This window comes from Pelophylax lessonae (genome assembly GCF_965119305.1).
Source record: "Pelophylax lessonae genome assembly, chromosome: 2".
Lineage (NCBI taxonomy): Eukaryota > Metazoa > Chordata > Amphibia > Anura > Ranidae > Pelophylax > Pelophylax lessonae.
Genome location: NC_138769.1, coordinates 73,519,498 through 73,546,088, shown reverse-complemented (window position 1 = coordinate 73,546,088; position 26,591 = coordinate 73,519,498). Strand labels below are relative to the sequence as shown.

General features: G+C 40.6%; 1 protein-coding gene across 11 annotated transcripts in view; it reads left to right on the top strand.

Moving 5' to 3' along the window:
• The window catches only part of ROBO2 (roundabout guidance receptor 2), a 1,381,003-nt gene that overhangs the window by 1,155,723 nt on the left and 198,689 nt on the right, over positions 1-26,591 (top strand). For all 11 annotated transcript variants that reach the window (XM_082246200.1, XM_082246196.1, XM_082246202.1 and 8 more), the window contains exons 3-4: positions 19,233-19,390; positions 21,006-21,126. In XM_082246200.1, coding sequence (XP_082102326.1) covers positions 19,233-19,390; positions 21,006-21,126 — 279 coding nt within the window. The remainder of the gene's footprint in view (positions 1-19,232; positions 19,391-21,005; positions 21,127-26,591) is intronic.

Genomic DNA, 26,591 nt, shown 5'->3' with positions numbered 1-26,591 from the left:
GAAATCTGAAATGTTGGGGTGACATACAGCTTTTCCACTGACCACATAATGTAAGGTATTTTTTTCCACTGACTCCGAATAAAGTTTTTTAGGAAGAGTTGCTCTGGACCTGGAAATTATTTCAACATCTTCTGCAGGGTAAAACATTTGAGAAAATGAATAGTCCTCATTCTCTGAATCTCTTACATAGCCAGGTGACAGAATGGCTGCTTCCACTGTATATCACTTAGAGAGATGTTGATGGCCTATGAGTCAAAGGTCCGAAAACATTCAGAAAATTAAAGTTTAAAGAAAGTCAGAATTCCTTTTCACGATACATGTTTTGGGTCATTGCCTTAAAATGTTAGGGCCCTAGATCATCATTACAGCCCGGTAACTGACATTTAAAAATGTGGTTCAGCAATGGCAGTTTCCTTTAACTGTAGTGTTGATATCCTATATTTCAAATTTGGCTCAATCTTCAGTTTTTAAAATTGGTTCTATTAATACCGTTCTCATTGAAATTCCCCAAGGTCCTTTAATGACTATCCAATAGGAAGACCCAACTAATTACATCTGTGATTCCTATTTACTAATGGGACATAGTTGAGTTGGTGGGCAGTTTGATTTCCCCAGAGGAAAGAAATCACTGATAATTATACCTGTATGTATCTAGGGAGCAAAATACTTTGAAGAGGTCAAAACAAAAGGGTTTTTTTTTTTTTTCACTAACTTCAGAATCGCTGACTATGACTAAGCATTCCTCGTTATTTGTACAAACAGACATTGCAATTTTCCAAACAAACACTGTGATTGCAACTGAAAATGAAATGGGTCCCCTTTAGTACTTGAAGGTGTATAATATTTTGAGCATATCACCTTCCAGCTGATGGGATACAGTGTGTAGTCGAGAAATTCAGATCGTTTAAATTTAGTCCTTAGGAAATTTGCATTCATAAAAACTGCTTGGATATGCTTATTGCTTCCTCTCCTTGTGGTTAGCTGTCAAAACACAGTGATGCTTTTGAAGATTTATAGTAAATGGGTAATGAGATTGCTGGATGTTAACTGCAGCTTTCAGATTTCATTACTGCATGGGGGAGGGAAAAGGAGAGTTTACTAAATGTACAGAGTTGCAAAGAGAGATAGAAGTTTGAATTTAACCAAGCCATTTAAACATAAATATATTTGATAAAACAATATATAGAACATACAGTATAGCGCACCATTTCATTACAACAGGGAAATACAGAAATTACAGAAATTACAAATAGCTGAGCTAAGGTAGTCAGATTTTTTTTACTTGTTTTAAGTGAAAAAACATTTCAGCTAGGTTTTGCCACTTATTATACCTAAATTATAAGTTAACATTAAAGCAAGATAACAATATTGTAGACTAACAGAACATTATAAGAAAGTTGAACTCCAGGCAGATATAGTAGGCCTCCAATTAGTCACCCAAAGACAATGGGGGAGATTTACTAAAACAAGAGCGTGCAAAATCTGGTGCAGCTCGGCATAGAAACCAATCATCTTCCAGGTTCTATTGTCAAAGCTTAACTAAACAAGCTGAAGTTAGAACCAAATTGGCTACCATGCACAGCTGCACCAAATTCTGAGTGTTCCAGTTGTAGGAAATCTTCCCCTGTGTAATTTTAAATTTCACAGTCCAATGCTATCAGCCCCCTGTAAGTCCTTGTAGAGCACCATTAAGGTTTAGTTCACAGTATTGCACATTGAGAATGCACAGAATTATCTACCAACACCAGGACTGGGCCAGGGGGCAGGGGGGAAATTGCCTCCCGGGCAGCTTTGATGCCCTGTAAAAAGGCTGCACCGCTTCTGCCACAGACATACCTAAAGGATTCCTGGTGAAGAGAAGTAAAAAGTCCCCACTGCTGACCTACTGAGTGCAGGATGAAGACAAGGACAGAGCGCATCCCCTGCCCCCCCCCCCAGCATGGATGGTGTAAACTGTGTCTGAGCAGAGGCTGGTTTTATGCCCCACTGGAGACTCTCCTCCCCTGGTCAGCCCTGACCAAGCTGTCCCAGCTCCCTCCAACTGCCCCATGTTGGCCAGGTCGGTAAAACGGATTCAGCCGGTGAGTAGAGAGAACCTGGAGCAGAGCTTCAGCCTGGAATGGGGATCAGGAGGAGGCCAGGAAGAGGTATAGTGGGAGGGGGGCCGAGTCGATGCACCATGGGTCTCTGGTTTCTAATTGCCCCCTAGGTCATAAGTTGCCAGTCAGCCTCTGACCAACACCCTCCCAACAAAAGTGTGTTGCAGTGCAGCTAAATGTGCAGCAATGTACTAACATGTATTGCGGTTAAGTTCACGGCCAACAAGGGTGAAGCTTAATTTTTTGGAACATTAGGGTCCATTGTCATCCTATTCATTCTAAATGGGCTGCCTAATTCAATGCATGTTGATGAGTGAAAAATAAAAAAATCTGATGCCTGTCCAATAACACATTGCACCCCAGCAGCAAAGTGTGAACCTAGCCTTAGATAGGAAGCATGTGTTTTAGTAAACCAATCAGGCTCTTCAGCAGTACATATATGCTTTTTCATGGTACAATTAGTTTACTATGGGTGTGTTCATGACCAGGCTTTTCTAAACCTATTGCAGTGGAGGATGAGGATGTAGCTGTCTGTCTGTGTTATAATATTGTTTGAACAGAAATATAAATCCTTACAATTAAACTTATGGTGTTCAGCTGCTGAACACCATAATCTAATAACATGTAGTGGGGATGGGGAAGTGAGGGAGTGCACAGGGCAGAGAACTGGTCTGGGGAGGCTGTTATTTTTTTTACAGAGCTAAGCACTGCTACCTTGCTTGGAGGGGAAACACTCACCATGTTGTTTGCTGGGAATTGCTCCAGAACTCCCAGGCAGAAGGCAGACAGTGGGAGCCTGCGTCTCTCAGCCAATAGAGCTTATCAGAGGGGTTGGGGCTCTAACAGACAGGTAGAACTCTGAGAAAAGTGGAAAGTAGAGAATTTTCATTCTATTTTCATTTGTTAATGAAAATTGGAATTGATTTTCATAATAGTTTTAAAATTGTATTTTTGTTTAGTTTTCGTCACTCAGATATACTACGGCAGAGAGGCCCACCTATGTGAACCGATCTAACCATACGTCGGCTCGCTCTCTGGGTATGGGGCGCGTGCCACCGGCGATCCACTGTTATTGGACACAGCCAATCAGCGGGTCCGGCAGATGTGATGCCGGGACCCACCGATCTTTCAGAGGAGAGGCAGAATGGCAGTCTGTCTATGTACCTATGTAAACAACTTAGACCATTGTTCTGTCACAGAGGAAGATGGAGATCTTGTGTTTCTGCTAAGCAGAAACACAGATCTCTGTCTTCCGCCAGTTAGGCCACCCCCACACAATTAGAAAGCACTCCCTAGGAGCACATTTACCTCTTTGATCACCCCTGATGTTAGCCCCTACCCCTACCCTGCCAGTGTCATTAGTACAGTGACATTTTTTTAGCACTGATCACTGTATTGATATCACTGGTCCCCAAAATGTGTCACTTAGTGTCAGATGTGTCTGCTGCAATGTTGCAGTCCCATTAAAAAATTGCTGATCATTGCCATTACTAGTAAAAAAAATAATTAAAAAAATTCCATAAATCTATTGTTTGTAGACACTATAACTTTTGCGCAAACCAATATACACTTATTGGGATTTTTTTTTTTTAGCAAAAATATGTAGCAGAATACATATCGGCCTAAATTTCTGAAGACATTGGATTTTTTACATTTTTTTTATTGGGTATGTTTTATAGCATAAAGTAAAAAATATTGTTTTTTTAAAAAAGCTGTCTGTCTTTTTTTGTTTATAGCACAAAAAATAAAAACTGCAGATGTGATCAAATACCACCAAAAGAAAACTCTGTTTTTGGGAAAAAAAGGAAATACATTCTATTTGGGTACAGCATCGCACATGCGTGCAATTGTCAGTTAAATTAACACAGTGCCGTATCGCAAAAAATGGCCTGGTCAGTAAACCCTCCTGGGACTGAAGTGGTTAAAAAAAGGATTCTTAGATGTCGTGGCTATATTCATTTTTTTTTTTTTTATCAGCACTGGTAGTCTTGGGGGAGGGTAGTGTTCGATGCACTAGCAGATTTAGATACATTGTAAAAATTGAAGCCAAACTCCGGCTAATATTTTTTAAGCAGTTACAGCAACAGTTTTGTTCCTTTTGGGATAAAGGTTTTACATAAGTAAAGACAAGTTAAAAAAAAGCTCCTCTTTGTAAGCACCCATCAGTGGTAAATGGTTTGTCTCAGCAGGACAGCTTGTTCTGTTGAAGAGCAACAGCCTGGCAGCGTCACCAGGTGAAAGTAATTGTTGGAAATGTTTGATTTTGGGTTTAATATCACTTTAAAGCGGAGTTCCACCCAAAAGTGGAACTTCCTCTTTGAATAGTCCTAACCGCCGGACATGCCACATTTGGCATGTCATTTTTTTTTTGGGGGGGGGGGGAGCGGGTACCTAGTTTTGACATGTACCCGCTCCCACTTCCGCTCGGAGCGCCGCGGCGCCCCGAGCGGAAGTTCTCCTCTCTCCCTCCCTCCCTGCAATCTTCTGGGACATGTCAGAGGTCCCAGAAGATTGCCGGCCAATCACTCGGCAACTCGCGCATGCGCAGTGCTTACCCGGCTGTGAAGCCGCAAACTGTCACAGCCGGGTGCCCACATCAGTGATGCTGGCGCCGCAGAGCAGAGAGGGAGAAGACAGCGCATCGCTGGACCGTGGGACAGGTGAGTGTGCGGTTAGGCTGGAACTCCGCTTTAAGTTCTCATGCCCGTTCCCTTACCAGACGTGCACAATATTCATTTTAGGCTATATTATTATTATTATGCAGGATTTATATAGCGCCAGCAGTTTACGCAGCACTTTACAATATAAAAGGGAGACAATACAGTTACAATACAATAAAATACAAGAGGATTAAGAGGGCCCTGCTTAGAAGAGCTTACAATATATAAAGAGAGATGTGGAAAGATTTCATATACACATATAAAAAGTCCGAAAAGAGTGCCAAACCAAAAACTTTTAAGATATTGCTTAAACTTGAGTGGACTCAAAACGGCAGAATCACCACAATTGGTTCAGGAATAGCATTAGTCCTCTCAGGTTTATACAATATCTGAACCCTGAAAAAGTGGGATACCATCAAACCACTGAAATACGTTGGCTGTTTTATAGTGATTTGCTGAATAAATACCAATTTTAAATTTTTTGGACTTTCAGTTGATTGGTCTGGCACTCCTTTTTGACTTTTTATATGTGATTCAAGTTCAGGTGCCATTTTTAGGAACACCCTGTTATGTGTCTGAAAACAGATTCACTGGAGCCATTGTATCCCAAATAATTCTGATCCTGTCCACTCGTGATCCATTGATGAGTTGAATCAAGCGCCTCAGTTACAAATATTCCACATTTTGTATACAGGCAGCCTGGTAGTAGGTAGTAGGATCCTGAGGTTTATCACAACCACCAATAAGTTCAAACCTGTCTGAAATTTTTAAACAGGATTGGCTTACATGAAACAGAAAAATTGGGCATTCCATAGCTAAAGTACAATCCCAGGGACTCTATGAGATGCTCTCTTGATCTATGTGGAGAGATTGAGAGAATGTTTTTTAGCACAGGTGCAGTATTTGCTGGATAACATTTGCAGTTCACTGTTTAATCCCACACACTTCCTGGAACTGCTCTTTAATTAGTCTCAGAACCTGTATAATTCATATGTGAGCAATTAAAGGAATGAAAAAAAAAAAAGCAGATATAGTTGTCTAATCTGGTGCCCAGCATGTGTCCTGAATTCCTGCTAATCATTTTCTAATATCAGCCCCATGTATTTTACATAGAAATGACTTCACACGCACCAGTGCTTTGAAAAGTGTCCACTTCAAGCTGAGCTGCCCTGAATGTGGCCTACAGAGTCTGTCCATTGTTCATGATGCAGGTTCTTACATTTTATTTGTAGCATTAGCCAGGCGCATTGTCATGTGTCAATGTGTGCTTCCTCTGTGTATTGGGATGTGCATTGATGATATGCAGTTGTATGCATTACCTTTGCCTTCTTTGGGCTTCCCAATGCAGAAAAAACTGAACATACATTTTTAAAAATGAATTCCAAGTATGAATATTTTTTAAATAGTTTCATTGGTCCATCTTGGACCAATGTAACTATGCATATGCCCTAACTGGTCAATGCTCCTGTAAGTTGGAAATCATTGATTGACTCGAGTATAAGCCTAGGGTGAGAATGCAGGGCGGCGGGCATGGTACAGGAGAATGCAGGGCGGCGGGCATGGTGCAGGAGAATGCAGGGTGGCTGGCATGGTACAGGAGAATGCAGGGTACTGGCATGGTACAGGAGAATGCAGGGTGACTGGCATGGTACAAGAGGATCTGGGGTTGTGGGCATACTACAGGAGATGCAGTGCTGTGGGCATGGTACAGGTGGACCATGCCCTTAGCACTGCATCCCTTGTAGTATGCCCGCAGCCCTGCATAATGGCAGGTAGTGCAGCTGTTTCACTTACCTGCTCCAGAGGCGCCTTAATTTTAAAAATGGCGCCGCCCAGCGCCGACACGTCATTGCGCACGCGCTGCTGCCGCTCGTATACTTTTGGCTATTCCCGGCCTCTCCCGAGCGGCGGCGGCGCGTGCGCAATGACATGTATGCGCCGGGCGGCTCCATTTTTAAAACTTAAGCACGTCGGAGCGGCCAGGGACTTTTTTTTTTTTCTTGACTTGAGTATAAGCCGAGGGCGACATTTTCAGCACAAAAAAAGTGCTGAAAAACTCGGCTTATACTCGAGTATATACGGTAATGGAAAATAATAATCCAGCAGTGGTCAAATATCGCTAAAAGAAAGCTATATTTGTGTGAAAAAAATGATATGCATTTCATTTGCGTACAGTGGTGCATGACCATGCAATTGCTACTTAAAAAATATCTCAGTGCTGAAAAGCACAATTTCCCCTGCTCATTAAGGGGGTAAAACCTTCTGGAGCTCAAGTGGTTAAAATGCTGTTCACTAAAGTCCTAAGATGAGAACAGGCACAATCTTTATTATGGGAAACCACAACAAGTGTGTTTGAGTTAATCATAATGAGTGTGTTAAAGTGCAACAGTGTAAATGGGCCCCGACGTGATTATACCGCAAAATTCCACTACCATTTACTCAGCAATGCCAGCATTAAATAATAAAATAAAATAGTAAATTCAATTTCTGCATCAATTCATTTTGTTCTACAACGCTTTTCATGTGACAGATTTACTTTAATACTTTATTAGTAGCGTATCCCAGTTTACCTGTTCATAAAAGCAAGACTTTAGGGTACATATGGTGAATGATCCCTTGGGCACGACATCCATGATACAACGATGACAACAAGTGAACAAGGTCTTCAGCTGTATTCCACAGATACCCAGAAAGCCGCTCACTATTCATTTCTCACAACGTAGTCTGCTGCTTTAAAATTAATAAATGCCCTTTGTGTGAAAAATGTTATGTGTCCTAAATCTGTCAAAAAATCCCCTACATAAGGTTTCTACTTCTCCTTCCATAATAATGATAAATTTCACACCATATAATGAGACGAAATTTGCAATGCAAGCGTTTCCAAATCATGCATGTAGATAGCACTGGGCTTAAATTTCTATTTATATCCTGGAAGGAGCCGGGGATTTTTTTTTTCTTTATGTTATGGAAATGAGATTAGAACATTAAGCCTGGTAATCTTTCAAAGTGTAATTGTGTACTGTACCTACAATGGCAGTTCCTGGATGATGTGGGGTAATAAGCAGACCGTGGTACAGGTGCCAAAGGATAATTACGACCTCATCTGACCTCCAGTGTGTAGACGTAATTAGCAGCATATTCCAATGGTGTAACCATCTTTTATTTATATACTGGCAACATTTCTTTCAGTGTGGTATAGTCATATACTATTCCGTATCTACGTCCCAGAATTAGGAACGCTCCCTCTAAACATCTAAACTTAAAGCTGACATACAAATGTGCGCCCAACCAAAAGGTGAAAGAGTCTAAAGTCCCTTTATTTTTCACAATACAGTCACATAAAGACAGCCTACATCTTTCAGGGGCAATAAAACTCCCCCTTCATAAAGGCTTTAAAACAGACATACACCAATCAGCCATACTTTATAACCACTCACAGGTAAAACGAATAAGGCCCCATTTACACGAACGATCCGATCAGATCCATCTGTCAGTTTTTTGGGCGGAACTGATCGGATCCTCCATGCATCCCAATGGGGCAGCGGATGTCAGCAGTGACATGTCCGCTGATACCCGCTGCCATACGCATCCGATCGTGTCCATGAAATCCGGACGGATGGAAACCCTATTTTCCATCTGTCCAGGGGATGGGATCGGATGGGATCGGATGAGAGCGGACAGGCGGTCCGCTCTCATCCGATTCCCCCATAGAGAGCAGCGGGGCTCGGACACCTCCCTCTCCGCACACAGAGTGGAGAAGGAGCTGTCACCTGCCTGCTCAGCGGGGATCGGCGAACGATCCCCCGCTGAGCAGCACGGAGTCCGCCGACGGAGGCGGACCGTGTGAAAGAGCCCTGTCATAGATTATCTCATTACAATGGCATCTGAAAGTCAGTGGGATATATTAAACAACAAGTAAACATGTTGTCCCTGAAGTTTTTTTGTTGAAAACAGAAAAATTGGGCATCACAATTTGTTGTGCATGGGTCTACCCAAGTTGACCAGTCAGGGTGCCCATGTTGACCCATGTCCACAGCCAAGAGATGCTACAATGGGCACATAAGCATCAGAACTGGACCACACAGCAGTGAGAGAAGGTAGCCTGATCTCATGAATCACCTTTTCTTTTACATTAAGTGGATGGTCAAGTGCATGTTAGTAACTTCAAAAACAATAAAGAGGAAGGTGAAAGAACCTGGTGTATTACCCAAGTAAATAGGTGATTTATTCAAAGGCAATAAAACCTATACAAGTCATAGTCACAAAGGTATAATATTAAACACAATATAAGTGGGAAGGTACCATGAGGTGCAAAGTGCAAATGCTGCAACAACTTCACGTGAGGTTGTTGCAGCATTTGCACTTTGCACCTCATGGTATCTTCCCACTATATGCTGTTTATTATCGTACCTGTGTGAGTATGCATTTTATTGGTTTTATTGCCTTTGAAAAAAAAATCATCTTTTTACTCTGGAAATGCACCGGGTGTTTGCATCTTCCCCTTTATTGTTTTTGTAGTTCCACATTGGATTGGGGAGGGCTGGTGCCATCTCTTCCCCAGTCCACAAGGGCCTTGAGAGCAGGATCACCAGGCATTACTTTATTAAAAGCTGCAACCCCCAGCCCAATCTTGATCCAAGAGCAGCAGCTCTCCTCACTCTCTCTCTCTTCATTGGACAGAGAGGCAGCAGCAGGAGTCGTTGGCTCCTGCTGCTGTCAATCACTACCAGTAAAGAGGACGTGGAGGTGGAGCTGGGACATGCTCTGTGTGTCAATGAACACTCAAAGCAGAGCTCAGGAGCGAGCATGCAGGTGTAGCCCCATAGCAAGCAACCTGTTATGAGGGTACCTTGCAGGGGGGAGGAGCTTCGGCAGGGGACCCAAGAAGAGGAGAATCAGAGCAGGTAGGTATGATATGTTTGTTATTTTAAATAGTAAAAAATAATGTAGGTTTAAATTACTTTAATGATTGGGTTTACTTATACTTTATTTAACAAATATAATAACAGTGGTGTTGTCATGTTGTTAAATGTCGGTCACAGACTACATTTTACACTGAGAGTATCATTTGTAAAAATCCTTTGTTCTATGTATGAATGTGTGTGATGTAAAAATTGTCATCTTTGCTATTTTGAACATCACTGATTACAGTTCCACATATGGAAACACAGCCATTCACAGCCACTGCATGCATGTAATCCTTATATAATTAAGCTTCCATTGATTTTTCTTTTCTTTACCATTTTTTACAATAGGATTGAAAATTAAAACAAGCAATTTTAAACTGGTGTTATGATTATCGCTGCATCCTCTAACGACTAGCGTGGCATAATTATTGAGCGGTGCTGTTTTGACAAGGTCTTGAAATAGTATCTTACTAAACTATTGGCTGGAATATATTAACAGTGCTCAGTGAACTACGAGTACATCATAGAAATGGCAGAAAAAAATGAATAGCCGGAATAAGAAAGAGATCTTCATTGTGTTCTTGCTCCTTAATAAAACAAACATCACCAACATAACCATGGTGTTAAATTATTTCTAGGAACCTTCCTTTTACTCATTCTGGCGCAAATGAAAGTTAATCAAATATAATTTAATCTATAACAGGGGGTCTAAAAACCGGTGGCCCTCCAGCTGTTGCAGAACTACAATTCCCATGAGGCATTGCAAGGCTGACAGCTACAAGCATGACTCCTTTAGGCAGGGGCATGATGGGACTTGTGGTTCTGCAACAGCTGGAGGGCTGCCAGTTTGAGACCTCTGATCTATAACATAGCTTGGGTGGCACTGTCACTTAGTGGTTAATACTTCTGACTTTCAGCAATATCTTTAGTTAAAATCTTGATCAGGATACTATCTGCACGAAGTTTGCTTTTTCTCACCATGTTTGCATGGGCGGTAGTTAATGTTCTCTCTGTGTTTGTGTGGGGGTGCTCTGGTTTACTCTCATAGCCCAAAAACATGCTGCAGGTTAATTGGCTCCTGTCTAATTTGGCCTGGCTATGCAGTACAAATAACATGGATTCAACGATGGACAGAAAACAGGACAAACAAACATTTAACAATAGTACAAAAACCCGCCGGTGCAAAAAATGAATGTCACTTATCAGGGAGAAAAATGGGGGGGTGAAGGAAGTTCACATGGAGTATTCCTAGGTATGAGAATGTTCTTCTCACGTTCAATGTGAGTATCCTGATAGGTTCCTTGTGGAAGCTCCGGTGCATAAGAGTCAGCGATGTCGCTCTATGTATGGTGGGGAGGTGCAGGTCTGGTAAGGGAAGGATGTACTGGAGAGGATGTGAATCCAGATGAGGGATATACTAGAGGGATGGTTAATCAAGGTGCATATTCCTCTGCATTACCAACCGGGACTGTGCTATATGTAGTGCTTAAATGTCCTGGTATATGGGGAATGCCTAGAGGGTGTATGCGTGGAACGCGGTGGTGGTAGGCAGCTGCATGACTGATGTGTGTGCATTCGCAATCGTGCTGAGTGCTGTGATGGGGGGGGGGGGTGAGTATAGGCCTGGCACTCTGTCTTGTCAAAGATTTTGCAAAAAAAAGGCAAATATTAAATTATGGAATAAAGCTCTCCAGTGTATCAGAAATGGTGCCCTCAGAGCTGACCCATAGGATTGCCGAGAGTCAGATTCAACTGAACACATATACTGTATACATAACATTGTTTACCTTAGTTTTGTACAGTTACCCAAATCAATAGCCCCTTCTTGCTCACCCTAGCATCCCATTAAGAAGTTCTGAATGGGGGGGGGGGGGGGAATCAATAATATATATATATATATATATATATATATATGTACCACCAGTAAAATGGTAAACTGCAGTTTACCATTTGGCCCTGTATGATTGAGGGAGACAGCCGCTCACTCTGCTCACAACCTGGCTTCCTCTATATGGGATAGTCCCTCTGATGGCCTCGGATCTCCTTCCCTTTTTTAGTGATCCTTGTGAGATGTCTGAGGGCATGACACGGCACCTATGGCATTGACCTGGAATCAATACTGATCTTCATTTTTCATCAGCTTAGGAACAATTTTGGTTCTGATCTTCTTTGGCTTAGGCTGTGACTTCAATGAATGAAAAAAAAACTACCCCTTACATCTTTTAGCCCCCTGGGTTTTTGGCTTCCTAAGAATCCCTCTCGGCCAATAATACATGTTGTTTTTGATCTCTGATGACATATCCCACTATGACAACTCTGCGCTTTCCGTTCCCCTGATGAAGAAATCATCTCAGGATTTTGAAACATGTTGGGACTACCTGGTTCGAATCACTATCCAGTTGGCTCCTACAATCATTGGGCGCCCTTTAGTTGATTTGGTAACTGTGTTGCACAGATACTTGTACATTGTTGTCATTGAAACGATGTGTATTTTATGAAGTTTGAGTACTGCTTTGTCCACTCATCCTCCTCTTCTTTTTTTTTACATGTTCATTAATAAAATATTTACCTTTTTATAAATACCACATTTTCACTGACTGTTACTACCTCTATATGTATATGCCTCACTTAAACCCCATTGGGACTAATTTCTCCTATTTTGCACAATTTTATTGGGGGGGGGGGCATGATACATATTTAGCCCTTACTATCACCTTCACATTCTGTTCCTGTACAACATATTTAAATGCTGCAGCTACTTTTTAATTGGAAGCCGAAGTTCTATTTCGATTTTTTTTTTTCAATTTTTTGTTTTAATATTTTTTACATCAATTGTAATATATTTAAACATTTAGGATTTTTATACTTATAATTAAAGTGGGCCTTAGCCCTAAACCTAATGTCCTCATGCCCTGCTCTTTCCTCTATTTCAATTTCTTAAAAATATTTTAAATGTTTTACTTTTTTTTTACCTTCTATATTGCATGGAAATCCAAAAATGTCCCTGTCCTTGTGCACGTGCAGAAAATATCCTGTGCAGGCACAGACCCCTTGGGCATATCTGCACAGGCACCATAATGGTGGAGCTGAATAAAGGGCTGAGGCTGGAGAACTGAAGTTCTTTATTGTTTAATGAATTAAATAATGAAATTATGAATTAATAATAAATAATGATATAATATAATTAATAATAGTTAAAGCAGAGCTCCACCCAAAAGGGGAAATTCTGCTTGTTCCCCTCTGATGCCACATTTTGCACATTTTGGGGGGGAACGGTGCCATGGTGAACTCAGCCGGAAGTCCCCCCCCCCCCCCCCCGCAGCCAACCTATTGAGAAAGCACAGGGCCTTTTGCGCATGCACAGTAGGAAACTGGCTGTGAACCCGCAAGGCTTCACTCCTGGTTTCCCTTTGCCAAGATGGCGACGGTAGCGCCCGAGAGCCATTTCGACAATCGGTTTGGGTGAATGCCTAGACAGGTAAGTACCCGATTAGTAAAAATCACCAGCTACAGTATTTGTAGCTGCTGACTTAACTTTTTTTTGGGGAGGGACAGAACTCCTCTTTCAATAAAATTAATATTTAAGATATTTTAACAAAACATCCATTCACTGGTTCTAGAAGAATCTTTTCTCCTCACTGTGGATGTATTAGCAACTTCCTCACTGGAATTTTTATTTCCCTTTGCGCAGACTGACATTATACCAAAATTATTTAGACAGAACAGGTTTAACTCGATGGAATTATGTTAGCCTTAGTAACTATGGGGCACAATGGCCGCCTCCCTCATGGACCGGACAGGTGCACTTCAATCCTGACAGGATTTTATTTCTCCTTACTCTAAGCCATCTGGAAACCAGTAATGCTTCTGCATAGTCAGTATGGCAAGTGTAATTTTGTTTACCTTCTGACATCTAAAAATATTCCAGGTTTTACAAATCTCAGCAATTCTTTGTGTTGCGGAAAAAAAAAGCCAGGATCTTTTGGGAGGCATACGCAATTATTCTTCGCCTCTTGACAGGACAGCGCTTTTTTTTTTCTTCCCTTTCTAGCTTCGCTGTTTTGACCATAAAAGAGGGGCTCGTGGGACGCAGACCAGATTGAAAAACTAGGAGCAGACAGATGGTTATTTGTAATCATCATGTAAATGTAAATCCTATAGAGATATATTTTTGTGATGGCTGCAATGGCCGTTTATCAGAAAGCAAAAAAATAGAGAATTAGTAACTCTTAAACCAAATATCGTTCGATAATGGACACATACTTAAAACCATTTAGGGGATAAAAACAAAAACAAATCAGCATATTAATGTGTTGTGTACGATCTCTTGCTAAATGATACGACGCAGCCAAGGCCTGGATTCCGGCCTAGTCTGGCAGGTGTTTGCAAGCAGTTGCTTTGCTGGAAGCAATGATTCGTTTACTGTGACAGGTGCTTGGGACAGTTTATTTAAACATTTCTTGCTTTAGACACATATTTACCTCACAAATATTCACCTCAGCCCATGAAAATATTCCAGAATATTTCTGCAATCATTGAGGGAATAATCGGATTCATTGGCACAATAATCTATGTTTTGTCAGAATGACTTTAGCATTGATTCAGCTGGAACACAAGCAAACATTGGGAGAGCTTTACTAAAGGCAAATAGACTGTGCACTTTTGCAAGTGCAGTTGCTCCATAGCTTAGTAAATAAGGGGGAGCTCTGCTGACTTCCATCATCCAGTCATGTGCAAGCAAAAATACAGTTTTTGCTTTTTTCCTTGCATGTGATTGGGTATTCTTTGTAAAGTGCAGCTTTATCTAATTTACTAAGCTCTGGAGCAAATGCACTTGCAAAAGTTCACAGTCTATTTGCCTTTAATAAATCAACCTCATTGTGTCTTAAAACGCGAAGTCTGGACAAATATAAAGACAAATGTTCATGCAGTATTGTAAATAATAACCCCCTTCCACCCAGTCCACTGTCCTTTTAACCTTCCTAGCGGTATTCCCAAGTGTGGCTCGGGGTTAAATTTCAGTGCCAAAAGCGGTAACCCCGTGCCACACTCGGGTACCGCTAGGAAGATCGCTGGATCCTGGTAGAGGGGTTACTTACCTTGTCACCGGGATCCAGCGATGTATATATACAGTATATATATGTATACATACATACATACATACTTTAACTTATTTATAGTTATTTATTATATTATAATTTATGATTTTGTGTTTCAAACTTTATCATACCCGGGATGTTATGAAGAAGGACGCACAGTAAAAAAAAAATCATATGTAAATAATAGGTTTGGGCTGCTCATTCTTAAGAATTACATGCAAAATAATGGTACCGCTTTCAGCACCTAAAATCCGAAAGAATCATACCGCCAGGAAGGTTAACAGGGTATTTAGAGGGGAGGGAAGGACTGACCGATCACATGACCGCTGTCATAGCAGTCACAGTGAGCCAGTCCAGCCAGTGAGTCTCTGTCCAGGAGAGCTCCGTCACTGTGCTGAGAGTGCACAGAGAGCACATTTTTAGCACAGAAACCATGGCCGCCCCTGGGCGCATATGTGCAGCGCATGGATGTAAACACACCCTCTTCCGTCCACACATATGCATTACATAGGTTAATAAATAAGTTATTAGCTGTGTGAGGGCCATATTTACTCGTACAGGAATGCAAAAGCATTCCAAGCATCCCCGTGCAGGCAGGCTCATTCATGTCAATTAGGATATAGCAGCTGCACAGACATAGCCAATGCTCCCAATTTGACATCAGTGCGGGTGTGTGACCCCAAACGTAGATAGTGCATTTGGAGACCTGCACCCAAACAGATGTCTAATTGGGAGCTGTAGCTGTGTCTGTGCAGCTTCCCCAAATTACATGAATTGACATGGGACTTCCTACATGGGAATCCCCATACAGGTAAACATGGGTGTACACTGTATTATGCCCATGTCAGTGTGGCCTTATACTGCAACCTTCAAACTTGGAGTGGTAGGAGTTAACTGAAATCCATTTACATGTGTTGCATGCAAAGGTTTTGATAAATGAAAATGCTGATGGAAGGAGACAGCAGAGTGATCAGACGGATAGGCTCATCAGTCTTCTGCTGTTCTTTCATTTCTAAATCAGCAGGCAGCGGGTGGAAAGATGGATTTTTTATAGCTGAACTCTAGGAATAATCTGCAGTACTTTTCAAATTTACATAGGGTCAGCTTGGTTACCTATATTTATTGATATGTTACATCTGGAGTCTAAATATAGTTAGAGGAGTCTAAAATTTAACAGAGTGTTCTGTTCCACACACATGAAACGCTTCCCTGTTCCAGTGGGGTTGAAGAGACTTTTTCAGTAAATACAAGGAATTCTATAATTGGAGGAGGTCCGATCAATGGATGCCTGTTATTGACTGCAAACAATACAACAAGTTTTCTGATTGGTTGATGTGCTGACTTAGTGCCGGGTCACACTTGTGCGATGCGTGAAGGCTGCGAATCCGCAGCCTGTTCCCGCATCGCAAACGCACATCTGGCAGTTCACACTTTCATATGCAATACGCAGGGGGTGTCAATGAAATCTTAACGACACCCCCAGTTTGATCGCATATCGCAGTGCGATCTGACAGTTCACACAGGATCGGATCGCACAAGTGTGAACCATTGTGCGATCCGATCCTGATGCGGCTGAAAAAAAGGGTCATGTGCGACTTTTATGCGGGTGCAGTGCAAATTTAGCCATACAAAGTGTATGGCTGAATTCGCACTGCACATCCGATCACATGTAATGAAGGAGCAGTGCGCTCCGATATTACATGCGATCGCCGCACACGCTATAGTGTGAACCGGCACTTAGTGACTCTGTAAGTGTTCAGTGCACAAAACTTGTGGTTTTCTGCACATCCACTTAACAGTTTATTTACCTGTTCATCCTGCTAGTAGATCTGATATTTTCTTTTTTGTACTTCTTGGAACAAGATGACAGTGCTGCAGGTCATTTTAGTCACGTAGCTTCACCTGCCTACTCAAAACTCTGCCTTTGTGACATCAGCCAACAGCAGGCTTCAGCCCACTGTCTGCTGAAAATGGGTCACAGGAGTGCAAAACGAACTGCACTTCTGTGATCCACAGCTTTGGCTGTACTTCTCCTTTAAAGCCTCTTGGAATGCGTTACATGAATATCCCTGAAGGCTACAGGCAGCTGGTGGTTACATTATTCTCACCTAGTTGGGAAATACAGATGCACATGGATGGCAACTTCAAAAAAGGTATTTTTAAAAAAAAACGAAATAAAAAAAAAAATCTGCGATTATACCAGGGGGTAAAGACCAAGATTTAAGTTAAAAAAGAGGTGAAAGTCCATATTAAACTGGTTATACATAATAATTCTAGTAGCCCATGATTTCTAAACAATATCTAATTCTTGTAATATCAGCTCCACCCAAAGTTGATTTTTAATTTAGCCTTGCTGCTAGTTAAATGAACAGTAGTAAGCTGAACCGAGTGCCAGCTTATTACATCTATCTGGTATTCCAGGAATATCTTGCCAAAAAAAGGAAGGCCTGAGAGATACGGTACAGAAATGGGGCAGGTGATTCAAGTCACTACTGCCCATCCAAAACTCAAATATCTCTTTTGAGTGCAGTTGCCCATCAATTAGACTGTAGTGCTACCCTTAATTATCAGGCTCAGTAATTATAAGCTGTAGTTAACTTGATTGAAGGATGTGTAGCGTGTATGCTGGGGAGAAGGACTTTGCATTTTTATCCTTGAATGGGGTGACAGCTTCAGCTGCCCATTTGGCTTGACATGAGACCAGATGTACAATGAAGGTTATGACTTGGGCTCATGGAGGGTACTGGCAGAAACACTCTTCAGCACTCAGCTATTTCTCTTCCACAAATTTGTTTGACTGAAAGATGCTTAAATAAAGATGAAAACATCACAGAAGGCTGGAGATTTTTTGGTTATGGATCTAAGTAACTTTTGACACAATATCAAAGAGTCAGCTTTAGACACGAAACCAATCCACACTTACCCTCTGCTACAACACAGCCGTCACTTGTGCCATCTGCAATCTGTTATTGCAAGTTTGAAGAGCCCCCTTATACATTTATTTCTGTATCATTTTATGACTATTTGTTGTGCGTGGTCTGCTTTTATAACGTTGCTACACCTTATTTTCTCATTGCCTTTCACAAAACTGCTTGCCAATTATTTTGCAAAGCGGAATGCACTTACAGTGGTAGCGGTGAAGTGGGTATCATTCTGGAGAGATATAGCCAGCTAGAGGGTCCTAATCCCTCTTTTAAAACATGTCATTTACATAAGAAGCTAGCATATGTTACCTAATTTATTTTCAAATGAAGTGCTGATTTATGTATTGCTTTCGGCATTCTTGGCCATGTCTAGGCTGAGCTGGAGAAATTGGAACAAGTGGAGAAGCAACTGTTTGCAGAGTTTTACTGTATGCCAGTTCTGTGGCATAATTAAGGAGCGTTAGATTCAGTCTGCAGATGACTGTAAATCGAATCCGCAGTTCACCTAGCAAATATAAACCCAGCTATTTTTTTTAAAGGAGACCACAAGAGATAAAAAAAAAAATAGCCTGCCACCAGTATGACAGTTTAGGATCTGAAAATTGGTTTATGCAGTGGAACATTTAATATATTTGTTTCATTTTTTTTTATTAAAAAATATTCTCTATTCTAAAAGGGAACCCCTCTCCAATTTCTTTCCACAGTGATGGTGCCCATTCATACTCTCTGATCTCCAGAGAAAACTAAGGAGGATCTATTTTTTCTATCCATTTTTTTCCTCCCTCCATTCTCTAACATACTATATATATATATATATATATATATATATATATATATATATATATATATATATATATATATATAATTATTATTATTATTATTAATAATAATTATTTATATTAAATTAAATTATTAAATTATAATAAATTATATTAAATTATTTATATTAAATGATTAATTATATTATAATATATATATATATATATATATATATATATATATATATATATATATATATATATATATATATATAATATTAATTATGTATATATATATATATATATATATATATATATATATATATATATATATATATATATATATAATATTGAAACAGGTATAGAGGCAATCAGCAGCCTTTGAGGAGATGAATCAATACAGCAGCATTTTTATTATTCACATTTCAATAGGGCACAATCTATGTATATAACATAAGATATCTGTAGGGTTTAGCACAGAAACCATTTCTCTTTATATTATCTTGAGCAAGGGTGGGATTCTGCTTAGCTAATCTGTTGTAAGGTCACCATCATCACCAAGACTGTTGGGAGATCAAAATTTTTCTATCATGGTGTCTCCAGGGTAGGAATTAAAGGTAAACATTCCCCATGGAGACCACAACTCTATCCAGATATAAATGGCTTTAAATACATATTAAATATGAACTGATAACTGCTGTTTTTTTTTTTTTGTTTTATATACCTTACATTTAGTGTTGCATTGCCCATTCTGATGTTGTGCAAACCTTACTTTGTCATAACAGTGCTTCGGGACGACTTTCGACTGAACCCTACAGATGTTGTAGTGGCAGCTGGGGAGCCCGCCATTTTGGAGTGTCAGCCACCTAGAGGACATCCTGAGCCAACCATATACTGGAAGAAGGACAAAGTTCGGATAGATGACAGAGACGAAAGAATAAGCGTAAGTAATCTGGCTTCTCTATTTCATATATATATATGACACCGCTGACATCCGATTTTCCTTCCTTTCCGTTTTTTGAACGGAGGAAAAATAGGGTTCTGTTCCGTTCCAAAAAAACGGAACAGAACTGAAAGGAAGAAAATCGGATGTCAGCGGATGGTATTCCGCTGACATCCGCAATGCCATTGACTTACATTATGTCCGTAAATCATCCGCAAAAAAATAGGATGATTTGCAGACATACGGAGCGCCCGTGTGAAAGGGCCCTTACGCTAAAAATGATATTTAAACATATCTGATATTACAAGGAAAATGAGTACAGAAATAAGCTATAAAGTCCCATGTAAGAATTCCAAGTTGATAAAATCTCAGCTTGCAGGTGTACCAAATGACACACATCACATTCCACCACCAAGTGTAGCTGACCACCAAAGACACCACCACCATAGAAATAATGCAAATGTCTGCTTACCAGCAGTACTGGGCCTCTTATCAGAGGAGGCCAGCAGCACTTTTTGGCTGATTACCCCACCAGGGCCTTGTAGCGGCATTCCTGTGGATTTTTCAGCTATATAGTGAAGTCAGGCTTCCAATAGTGACATTCGTATATATAGGCTCAAAAACAAAAGGATGCTCCACATAGTGTGAATCCAAATAGCATTTATTAAAAGTAGTAAAAAAAACACACTTACATTAGATAAAATCATAAATGCATTGAAATCACACAAATCAAATGCACAAATCACACTCCCTCTGCCGGCTTGCCTTCTTCCCATACTGCATCCTCTGCCACCCACACGATGTAAAAGTAATCATGATTCATCAGACCAGGCTACCTTCTTTCATTGCAAAACCAGAGAAGTCCATCGCTGGGACTGTGGCAGTGTCACTAAATAGTTAATAACTCCACCTGCGGTGCTGCTGTTAAAAATGCTGAGAACAGCACAAAGGTACATAGCAACAAGGAGATCAACGCTAACCACAGTGGATATTGGAAGCAAGGGAACCGCAGCCAACATGAATACACGAATCATGTTGGCTGCGGTTCCCTTGCTTCCAATATCCACTGTGGTTAGTGCTGATCTCCTTGTTGCTATGTACCTTCTTTCATTGCTCTGTGGTCCAGTTCTGATGCTCATGTGCCCATTGTAGGTGTTTTTTGGCTGGTTCATGGGTCAGCATGGGCACCCTGACTGGTCTGTGGCTATACAACCCCCATACACAACAACTGCAATGGCCATTTTTTCGGCTTCCAACACAACAACTTCAGGGTCAACATGTTCACTTGCTGCCTAATATAGCCCATCCACTTTCAGGTGGCATTGTAACTAGATATTCAATGTGATTCACATGACTGCCTGTCAGTGGTCATACTGTTAGGGCTGATCGGTGTATTTCCACATGACTTAGTATGCATGCACTTAACGTGACAAAACATTTATGATGCTAGGTCCACTTTATTATACCCAGCAGTGATAAATTATACCTGAAAATTCCAACATGCCTCTACTGCTCCACTGGGATTGGGGGAGGCCGAAGAGACCTGTTGAAATTAATGTAGGCTGTAATGAACATATTTTAAAGCAGTATTCTTTCTTTTTTATTCTCTTTCAAGATTCGAAGTGGAAAACTGATGATTTCGAACACAAGGAAAAGTGATGCAGGAATGTACACTTGTGTTGGAACTAATATGGTGGGAGAAAGAGATAGTGACCCAGCAGAGCTGACAGTGTTTGGTAAGCTCTTTTACTTTCTCTTTACATTTAGATACATTTTATTATTTTTTTACTGTTAAAGCACAACTTACTGCATGTTACTGTTCTAAGCTAATCACTGTAACTCAGTAATATTTGCTGGGAAATATCTTCAGTCGCAAGCAGAGGTGTCAGAAACGTAATAAAGATGGTTGGCAACAGCATCCTGGATACAAACAAATATTTATATCAGTCACAGGGATGGCAAATTCACTTAGACAACACTGATTTTTCTCCCTTTATATAGGTGTTTTGCGTTAACGCATAGGTGTTAAATGTTTTATCTTACATGTTAACGTGCATGTTGTGAAGACAGCCAGTTGAAATTTAATTGGCTGGCAACACACCCCAACGTTCCTAAAACCACACAAGGGCCTTTTTCTCTAATGTAATGTGCGCTGCTATGTGCTTTACTACAGGTGCATTTAAGTACATTGAGGTTGCATGTTATACAGCTAATAATAAGTGAGCATTTCGTCTTTAAGTATAGTTAAAGCTAAATCTTTTTTTTTTATTGGATGGTGTAGTAAAACTCATCTAGTTATTTTTTGGTCATCTGAGTCTAAATCGGGAGATTTCCCTAAACTTCCTGTCCTATAGACACAACAGGAAGCAAAAGAAAAGATCTTCCCTAGGTGGTGATAACTAAGAATTGTGGATTTTCTACACTTTGTAATCCCCTGATATTGGCGACAAATGGAACAAATTGAGAGGGTAAATCTCTTTAACGGGGGCAAAGAGAGCAATAAAAAAAAAAACTGCCAAAGTCTCTAATCTCTACCCACTCTATCCAAAACTAAACTAAAAAATGTTTTGGGCTTTTTTAGCTACACTTTAAATGTACCTCTTAAAGAGTAACTGTAATATATTTTTAATAGGTACACATAGGTACACATTCTGATTAATAAAGTTTACACTGCAGTCAGTTTTGATATGAATTTGAAGGTTCAATCAAACCAAAACCAATATTTCAGTTTTTGGTAGATGTTATAGAGTTAAATCAGCCAAAAATTTTATTCCTTTTTATCTCTTGAGCACCCAACCCAAAACTCCCATATTTACTGCAACAGGGCTGAGATCCAAAGCTTACCGTTTACTGTATAAATGCAGTAGCTGACTTAGCCTACCAGGCCTAAGCTACAACTAAAATATTACTTTTCAGTGGACTCACTATGTACCAATGTTTTATGTTATACACAAAAATGGATGCCCTTGTGTTTATATATATATATATATATATATATATATATATATATACAGTATCTCACAAAAGTGAGTACACCCATCTGATTTTTGTAAATATTTTATTATATCTTTTCATGTGACAACACTGAAGAAATTACACTTTGCTACAATGTAAAGTAGTGAGTGTACAGCTTATATAACAGTGTACATTTGCTGTCCCCTCAAAATAACTCAACACACAGCCATTAATGTCTAAACTGCTGGCAACAAAAGTGAGTACACCCCTAAGTTAAAACCTCCAAATTGGGCCCAAAGTGTTATTATTTTGTGTGGCCATCATTATTTTCCAGCACTGCCTTAACCCTCTTTGGTATGGAGTTCACCAGAGCTTCACAGGTTGCTGCTGGAGTCCTCTTCCACTCCTCCATGACAACATCACGGAGCTGGTGGATGTTAGAGACCTTGCGCTCCTCTACCTTCCGTTTGAGGATGCCCCACAGATGCTCAATAGGGTTTAGGTCTGAAGACATGCTTGGCCAGTCCATCACCTTTACATTCAGCTTCTTTAGCAGGGCAGTGGTCGTCTTGGAGGTGTGTTTGCAGCCCAGTATCCGAAGGGAGGGGACCATGCTCTGCTTCAGTATGTCACAGTACATGTTGGCATTCATGATTCCCTCAATTAACTGTGGCACCCCAGTGCTGGCAGCACTCATGCAGCCCCAGACCATGACACTCCCACCACCATGCTTGACTGTAGGCAAGACACACTTGTCTCTGTACTCCTCAGCTGGTTGCCGCCACATACTCTTGACTCCATCTAAACCAAATAAGTTTATTTTGGTCTCATCAGACCACAGAACTTGGTTCCAGTAATCCATGTCCTTTGTCTGCTTGTCTTCAGCAATCTGTTTGCGGGCTTTCTTGTACATTATCTTTAGGAGAGGCTTCCTTCTGGGACGACAGCCATGCAGACTAATTTGATGCAGTGTGTGGCCTATGGTCTGAGCACTGACAGGCTGACCCCCCACCCCTTCAACCTCTGCAGCAATGCTGGCAGCACTCATACGTCTATTTCCCAAAGACAACCTCTGGATATGAGGCTGAGCACGTGCACTCAACACCTTTGGTCGACCATGGCGTGGCCTGTTCTGAGTGGAACCTGTCCTGGTTAACCGCTCTATGGGCTTGGCCACCATGCTGCAGCTCAGTTTCAGGGTCCTGGCAGTCTTCTTATAGCCTAGACCATCTTTATGTAGAGCAACAATTCTTTTTTTCAGATCCCTAGAGAGTTCTTTGCCATGAAGGTGCCATGTTGAACTTCCAGTAGGAGAGAGTGAGAGCGATAACACCAAATTTAACACACCTGCTCCCCATTCACACCTGAGACTTTGTATCACTAACAAGTCACATGACACCAGGGAAGGAAAATGGCTAGTTCGGCCCAATTTGGACATTTTCACTTAGGGGTGTGCTCACTTTTGTTGCCAGCATAGACAATAATAGCTGTGTGTTGAGTTATCTTGAGGGGGCAAGAAATGTACACTGTTATACAAGCTGTACACTCACTACTTTACAGTGTAGCAAATTGTAATTTCTTCAGTGTTGTCACATGAAAAGATATAATAAAATATTTACAAAAATGTGAGGGGTGTACTCACTTTTGTGAGACACTGTGTATGTATATATATATATATATATATATATATATATATATATATATATATATATATATATGATAATAAAGTACAAACATAAATGCTTTGTTAAGAGTAACACACTTTAATTAGACTAACATTACTTATTAATACATGATATTAAAAAATCCATTGTATGTTATCTGAATTTGGCTGATTCTCTCAATCTGTTTAACAGTTTGTAACGATGCTTAATTCCAAATGCTTCATCCAGGGAAGGTTTCTGTCAATTATCATTGTTATTTTCAGTTATTTATCCTCGTTATTTTGTGATATATTTTAGCGCCTTTTTCTATGATTTTCTGTAACAATCAATTACTTTTACTATCAATTATTATATGTATTATTTGTATGTTTATCAAGACTCAATGTTCAAAGAGCTCTGCTTCTAAAGTCCTTGTTAAAATACATAGGTAATAAACAACATATATAACCCCACAGAGGTAGGGCTGAAGAAGTGTAGTGTTACTTCAAACACCAGTCAAAATGTTCCTGACAGTCCTAGAAAAATCGATAAAGATAAAAGAGCTGGAGAAAAATGAAGTAATCCTTCAGACAACAGCAAGATGGTATACATTATTCCAAAAACCTATTTCTCCTTGTCTCTGGGTGCATTGCTATAAACATATGGATAATCCTACCACATCCAGTTCTTAACATTTTTATACAGTTCAGCTATTCAATTGGTTCTGTATAGTTAGTATAGTTTTATTGTATAGCACATATGACTGGAGTTATAAAATTAATACTATACTTATAAAACACTATTACAAGAGCCAGAGCATTGTGTGTATAAGGCAGCAGTGTGATCCAGGGGGAGGGGGGCAGAGAGCTGGAGCATTGTGTGTATAAGGCAACAGTGTGGTCCAGAGGGAGGGGGCAGAGAACCAGAGCATTGTGTGCATAAGGTATGTAAAATTCATGTCAGTGGTCCACAGGTTTCAAAATTTTGAGTTTAGTGGTTCGTGAGGTCCGAAAGGTTGGCAGCCACTGCTTTAATGTAACAAAGACATTGCCAAACACTGCATGTTTGACTTGTAAATCCAAAATGAAAGCAGCACAGGTTAAAGTGACCAGGCACAATCTATTCTTTTAGGTTTATAGGAAACCTTTGAGAACTTTTAAATCGCCAGAGACATATATTGCCCACTCCTGTTTCTCATGTGGCGTCTTGAATAGAGTTGAGCGAGCAGTTCGGGCCGAGCAAAAGTTCGGCCCAAACATCGCCTTTTTGCCCATTGGGGAAACACCCAAATTTGCGGGGCATAGTGCATTCTAAGCCCTGATTGAGAAAAGCTTTGCCCAATCAGGGCACAGTGAATAGCTGTTAAGGAGTGGGCCAGGAAGCCGGCCGCAGCGTTCTTAGAAACATATGAGTCAATTGCTGTCAACAGGCTGCATAAGAAAAATGTAAAAAAGGCCCTTAGGTATGATGAAAATCCATACCAGACCCTTATCCAAGCATTTAGCCTGGCAGGCCAGGAAAGGGGGGGGGGGCAGTCGGTGACATCACATGGGGCGGTGCCACCAGGTGATGTCACCAGGTGGCCCTGCCCTTTACCTATATAAGAACTGTCAAACAGCAGAGCAGGTATTTTGGTGATTAGTCTTCATCGCGGGCAGATCATTTTTTTTTCTTTTCACGGGTCCGGCGGTGGCAGCAAGTGTCATGGTTAAGGATCTGGTATGGATTTTGGGAGAGCCCACACCATGTTTTTAAACACTTTTGCATGGGGTTCCACTCTTAAAATCCATGCCAGACCCAAAGCATTATTAAAATCCTGTAAAACAATCTTGTATTGATACACGTGCCCCAGGGCAGTACCCAGGCCCCCATAGCCTTTTTATGGCCAATGCCTTGCAATTAAGGCTTCAAAATGGGGACTTTGATTTTTCATGTTCAGGTCCAATAGACTTTATTAGAGTTTGCAGGTTGGGTTCAAACTTTTTACATGTTGGGGAGTTTTTACGTGAACCGAACAGGGGGATGTTTATCCCAGCTCTAGTCTTTGGGGTCTATGAACAGGCAGATCGACATTTGTGCATACCCAATATGGGACAACAGGGCTCCCAGGGGCAGCACACAGCCACAAAAACGTCATGCCACCAGCTGTCCATAACACATTTCTGAACAGTATTTGGGATGAATTCACACTTGCTTTAACACACATAGTTCTATTTCTATGTATGAAAGGGCACATTGTAATGCACAATGCAACATACGAATGCACAGAAAACACAGGTAAATGTGCCCTTCAAAGTACACAAGTACACGTTTTACAGTGCACAATGATGTGTTCTCATGCATTTCCATTTATTTCCATAGAAAATGCCTGTGTAAAAAAATGTAGAAGTGTATATACAACAAGAAAATACAACATATGTACAAGTTTTATCTGGGTCCCCATTGTTTAAATCCATGCACACTTTTTGCAGTTTAAGTGATGGGATAGTGATATGTATCCTTACAGTTCACACTTTTTGGGTTTGTTTACCTAAAATCAAACTGCTAGCAGAATAGGCTAACAGTTGTTTTAATTTTTTTAGTGGTTTCCCTCTCAGCTCACT